General features: G+C 46.9%; 1 protein-coding gene across 4 annotated transcripts in view; it reads right to left on the bottom strand.

Moving 5' to 3' along the window:
- Positions 1-6,000, bottom strand: part of INSR (insulin receptor) — a 144,068-nt gene that overhangs the window by 17,695 nt on the left and 120,373 nt on the right. For all 4 annotated transcript variants that reach the window (XM_040240604.1, XM_040240605.1, XM_040240606.1 and 1 more), the window contains one exon: positions 4,527-4,686. In XM_040240604.1, the coding sequence (XP_040096538.1) occupies positions 4,527-4,686 (160 nt within the window). The remainder of the gene's footprint in view (positions 1-4,526; positions 4,687-6,000) is intronic.

Raw genomic sequence — 6,000 nt, 5'->3', positions numbered from 1 at the left:
TCCATGTCCAGTTCAAACTGTTGCTTCCTGACCTGCATACAGATTTCTCAGGAGGCAGGTCAGGAAGCAACAGTTTGAACTGGACATGGAACAACAAACAGATTGGTTCCAAATCGGGAAAGGAGTACGTCAAGGCTGTGTACTGTCACCATGCTTATTTAACTTATATGCAGAGTACAGCATGCGAAATGCCGGGCTGGATGAAGCACAAGCTGGAATCAAGATTGCCAGGAGAAATATCAATAACCTCAGATACACAGATGACCACCCTTATTGCAGAAAGCAAAGAACTAAAGAGCTTCTTGATGAAAGTGAAAGAGGAGAGTGAAAAAGTTGGCTTAAAACTCAACATTCAGAAAACTAAGATCATGGCATCTGGTTCTATCACTTCATGGCAAATAGATGGGAAAACAATGGAAACAGCGTGAGACTTTATTGTCTTGGGCTCCCAAATCACTGCAGATGGTGATTGCAGCCATGAAATTAAAAGACTCTTGCTTGGAAGAAAAGCTATGACCAACCTAGACAGCATATTAAAAAACATTGCTTTACTAACAAAAGTCCATCTAGTCAAAGCTATGGTTTTTCCAGTAGTCATGTATGGATGTGAGAGTTGGACTGTAAAGAAAGCTGAGTGCCAAAGAATTGATCCTTTTGAACTGTGGTGTTGGAGAAGACTCTTGAGAGTCCCTTGGACTGCAAGGAGATATAACCAGTCCATCCTAAAGGAAATCAATCCTGAATATTCATTGGAAGACTCATGCTGAAGCTGAAACTACAATACTTTGGCCACCTGATGTAAAGAACCAACTAATTGGAAAAGACCCTGATACTGGGAAAGATTGAAGGCGGGAGGAGAAGGGACGACAGAGGATGAGATGGTTGGATGGCACCACCGACATTATGGACATGAGTTTGAGTGAACTCCAGGAGTTGGTGATGGACAGGGAGGCCTGGCATGCTATAGTCCATGGGGTCGCAAAGAGTCGGACACGACTGAGCGACTGAACTGAACTGAAGCTACCAGGGAAGCCCTCAGAAGGTCCTGCTCTCTGTTTAATGCTCTGCTCTTCCTGTCTTGAAAATCTTGACACTTTTTAAACAAGGGACCACATCTTTTCAGTTTGCACTGAACCCTTCAAATTAAATAGCTTTTCAATCCCAGCGGTACCTCTGGCAGATGAAAAATCCATCGGAAGTGCCCTGTGTGTGCCAGGGGGTTGTCCCAAAGCACTAAACCAACTGAAGAAATGTTATGCAGCCTTAATTCTTTCTAATTCTCATGCAAGGCTGAATTGTCTGTAATTACAAATGCACCGATATATTCAGATGCTTCCAAGCCAAGGAAAAAAGTGAGTTCTGGGAAACCAGAGAAGGAACCTGGTCCTTCGGGTCTTTAATAGTAACAGTTTACGAACACTTATGAACATACCAGGCACTGTTTGAAGTGCCCTGCCTGGGAGATCTTAGTTAATCATTCCATAAGCCAAAGTGGTGGGGGTGGCGTGGGGGTGGTGTTAACATCAATGCCAGTTAACAGAATGGGACACAGAGGCTCAGAGAGGTGAGAGTTCTTGCCCAGGTTTAAGAGCTGATTCATGGTGAAGCAGGGATTTGAACCCAGGCCATCTGAGCAAGTTCTTGACCACTGCTCCATGCTGCCCTTAGGGGGTCAGCTCTATCTGGAGACATCTTGTCCTCCTTGACCTCCCTGAATTGACAGCAAACTGCCTTCTTCCACATGGAGAAAGCCTCTCTAAATATTTGATAATTGGATGTTGTTGTTCAGTTGCTCAGTCATGTCTGACTCTTTGCGACCCCATGAACAGCAGCAAGCCGGGTTTCCCTGTCCTTCACTGTCTCCCGGAGTTTGCTCAAATTCATGTCCATTGAGTCGGTAATGTCATCCAACCATTTCATCCTCTGTCACCCCCTTCTCCTCTTGCCCTCAATCTTTCCCAGCATCAGGGTCTTTTCCAATGACTCTTCACATCCGGTGGCCAAAGGAATGGAGATTCAGCTTCAGCATCAGTCCTTCTAATGAATATTCAGGGTTGGATGGGACATGAAAAATGGAAACCATCTGGTCATGTGCCGTGGTGGGCATGTCCCTCCTTTTTCTTAGGAGGGGGAAAGGTGGAGGCTACCTATTGCCCAGCACCCAGCATACCTGGAAGCCATGATGCCCACCCCACCCACCTCTGCTTCCCAGACCCACAGACCAGTTCACTCCTGAGATTCCAGTGGCCACCAGAACTAGGATTCAGGAAGGGAGGCAGCCAGGATGCAAAATTTGAGAGGAACTCTTCCTTTGGGCCATGCCAGGGCAGAGTCACCCCCAGAGGGTGAGTGCCTCTTTAAATTTTACACCCTGGGTGTCTTGCCGGCTTCCTTATTATTTAAGAAAGTTATTAATCGAATGTGTTGAATATTTAATTCTCCATTGTTAGCTACTGTTGTAAGCTGTGCTGAATTTCCTCAATCATTTATCTTTTGGTGACATCTCTGATCATTTCCTTAGGATGAATTTCTAGAGCCACCATTGCTGGCTGAAACAGTAAAAGCTTTTTTCTTTTTGGATATGTTATTAAAGGACTGTGGTTTAGGACTCACCCACCATGAAAAATAACACCCATGTGTCTGCACTCTTGGACAACACTGTGTGTAATTAAATAACAGAAACAAGCAAAACACTTGCCAATTTGATAAGTTAAAAATTCTGTTTCATTTTGATCTGCTTTTTTTTTCCCTTTTGGTGTGGTTTTGAGTGAAGTTGGTCATTTTTTCCCTTATGTTTTCTATTTTTCTATTTCTTTTAAAATTGGCTATTTATATCCCTTGCTTATTTTTGTGTGAGGACATATATCTTTTACTCATAAGAGACATAGATACATACTCATTTTGTATTAAATATATGAACTCTTTGTCAATGAGGTCACAAATATTTCCCCCATTTTGATAATTTATTTTGAATTCTGTTCATGGCTTCCCTCTAAATCCTTGAAAAATCTGTGTTAGCAATGTCTTTGTTATTGATGAAGCCCTTGGAATACACCTGAGTTTATGCTAAGAGATAAGATAGTTCGAGATGGGGGCTGGTCATGGGAAGACTATGTGTGTGATTAGAGGGGTTGGACTTTCAGCCTGGCTTCCAGACAGAGGAGGGGGTTTGGAGGTGGAGTTCAGTCATGTGGTTAATGACTTGATCAATCTCACTGATATAATAATGAAACCCCAATAAAAACTCTGTTCACCAAGGCTCAGAGAAGCTTCCTGGCTGGTGGGCACATTGATGTGCCAGGATGGTGCTGTGACGTGTCCTGATTCCATGGAGAGAAGACATAGGAGCCATGTCTTCCAGTCCTCTCTTGGCCCCCGCCCTATGTGGCTCTTTATCTGAGTGGTCCTGACCTAAATCTTTTATAATAAAGCCCACTGTTTCACGGCGTTTTCCTGAGTTCTATGAGCCATTAGGTTGTTGTTCAGTCATTTAGTCCTGTCTGACTCTTTATGACCACATGGACTGCCAGGCTTCCGTGTCCTTCACTATCTCCTGGAGTTTGCTGAAACTCATGCCCATTGAGTCGATGATGCCATCCAATCATCTCATCCTCTGTTGTCTCCTTCTACTCCTGCCCTCAATCTTTCCCCAAATCAGAGTCTTCTCTAGCAAGTAACTAAATCTGAGGAGGTTGTGATAACCCCCAGATTTGTAGCCAGCCAGTCAGAAGTGCAGGTGGCCTGGAGAACCCTCAAGCTTGCATCTGGCGTCTGAGGTGAGGGTAGTTTTGGTGGGAACCATGCTCTTTAACTTGACCAGAACCAGCCCAGCAAGAATCCCTTTCCACTTTCCACAGTCTCACCAAGCCTGGTAGATGAAAATCCAGCCAACTAAGCAGAAGCTCTATCTGCCCCCCTCCCACCCAGTTTCTACTCCTCCTGGTCTAGAATTGCCCCTCCTTCTAAGTGTCTGGGTTCCTACACCCACTGGTCTGTCCCCTCTTACACATTCTTCCAGGTTTCAACCAAGATGTCCCCGCCTCCAGGAAGCACTCCCTGACCAGCTCAGCTCTCCCCGTCTCTCCCTATTCTACTGTCCACAGTGTGTCCAGCTCGCTCAATGGCAGCCCTTCCTGCCAGCACGCCCAAGGCTGAGTAGATAAGCTCCCACATCCTCCCTTGGAGGACATGGCCCATGTGAAGACAAAGATGGAGGCCCCAGTAACAAGAGCTAATGTGCTTATCACACGCGCCCTGTGCCAGCCACTTGACATTCATGATGTCACTGAAGCCTCCCTTCACCTCCAGTGGTGGTCCTAGGATTATACCCATAGTCAGATGAGAAAGCATGGGCTCAGAGGGGCAGGCATCTTGCCCTGGTCACACAGCAGCAGCTGGTGGACCCCGAGGTCAAGTCAGAGGCAGTAGCTACAGCCTCCGGGCTTCCCCAAGCATCCTCTGAAACACCCTGCTAGGCCCAGCACCAAGCACAGACTCTACCAGTCGAAGGGGCCGTGCAGACTTACAATAGTCTGTCACGTAGAAATAGGTGGCTTCCGTCCAAGACCCATTGCCTGCCAGGGAGGTGGCCCGAACTCGCACGCTGTAATTCCCAGGCAGCAGCCCGCGCAGCCGGCAGCCGCGCTCCAGAGCGTAATGCCGGCGGGAGACGCAGAGGTGCAGCTCCTGAAAGACAAAGATCCCACTCAGAAATAACACGGAGGGAGTGAGGCATAAACACTGCAACATGTGAGCGACTTTGAGCCTCGTGGAATTCCCGAACCGTAGCTCTATGGATAAGGCACAGATAGAGAGGTTATCGGGGAGAAGGCAATGGCAACCCACTCCAGTACTCTTGCCTGGAAAATCCCATGGACGGAGGAGCCTGGTAGGCTGCAGTCCACGGGGTTGCTACGAGTCAGGCATGACTGAGCGACTTCACTTTCACTTTTCACTTTCATGCATTGGAGAAGGAAATGGCAACCCACTCCAGTATTCTTGCCTGGGGATCCCCAGGACAGAGGAGCCTGGTAGGCTGCCATCTATGGGGTCACACAGAGTCGGATACAACTGAAGCGCCTTAGCAGCAGCAGCAGCAGAGAGGTTATTGGGCTTCCCTGGTGGCTCTGAGGGTAAAGAATCCACTTGCAATGCAAGGGACCCAGCTTCGACCCCTGGATCAGGAAGATCCCCTGGAGAAGGGAATAGCAACCCACTCCAGTATTCTTGCCTGGAGAATCCCAGGGACAGAGGAGCCTGGTGGGCTACAGTCCAAGGGGTTGCAAAGAGTTGGACACGACTGAGTGACTTTCACGTTTTCACTTTCAGAGAAGTTATTGTTGTTGATAATAGCCAATATTCCAAAACCATAGCCAAGCATATGGCTTAGATCATAGCACTTAACCCTTACAATGTCACGCTTAGCTTAGTTAGAAACAAGGAAAGTGAGGCTTAGAGTAGAGGTTAGTGAACTTTGGCTGTAAAGGGCCAAAGAGTAAATTATTTTTAGCTCCAAAGGGGCCAGGTGGTCACTGTTATCAATTCAATATCAACCTTCAATAGCTCAAAAGCAGTCAGAACCAGATCCTGAATCTCTAACATCCGTAGACAAACAGAGGTGGCTGTGTGCCCACAAGACATGGTGGATGCTGAAAGCTGAACCTCGCAGAAATTTACACATGTGAGCTACTAGGGATTCCCTGGTGGCTCAAACAGTAAAGAATCTGCTGCAATGCAGGAGACCCAGGTTCAGTCCCCAGGTCAGGAAGATCCCCTGGAGAAGGGAATGGCAACCCACTCCAGTATTCTTGCCTGGAGAAATCCATAGACAGAGGAGCCTGGCAGGCTACAGTCTATGGGGTCACAAAGAGTCTGACAGCTGAGCAACTAACACACACACATACACACACATGAGCTACGATTTTTCTTTAGAATTTTTTCAACTGTTTGAAGATGTAAAAGTGATTCTTAGTTCATGAGCTGTACAAAAACAGGCATTGC

Source organism: Oryx dammah, unplaced genomic scaffold (genome assembly GCF_014754425.2).
Source record: "Oryx dammah isolate SB20612 unplaced genomic scaffold, SCBI_Odam_1.1 HiC_scaffold_5, whole genome shotgun sequence".
Lineage (NCBI taxonomy): Eukaryota > Metazoa > Chordata > Mammalia > Artiodactyla > Bovidae > Oryx > Oryx dammah.
The sequence above is the reverse complement of the archived record's forward strand: the minus strand, read 5'-3'. Positions and strand labels throughout refer to the sequence as shown.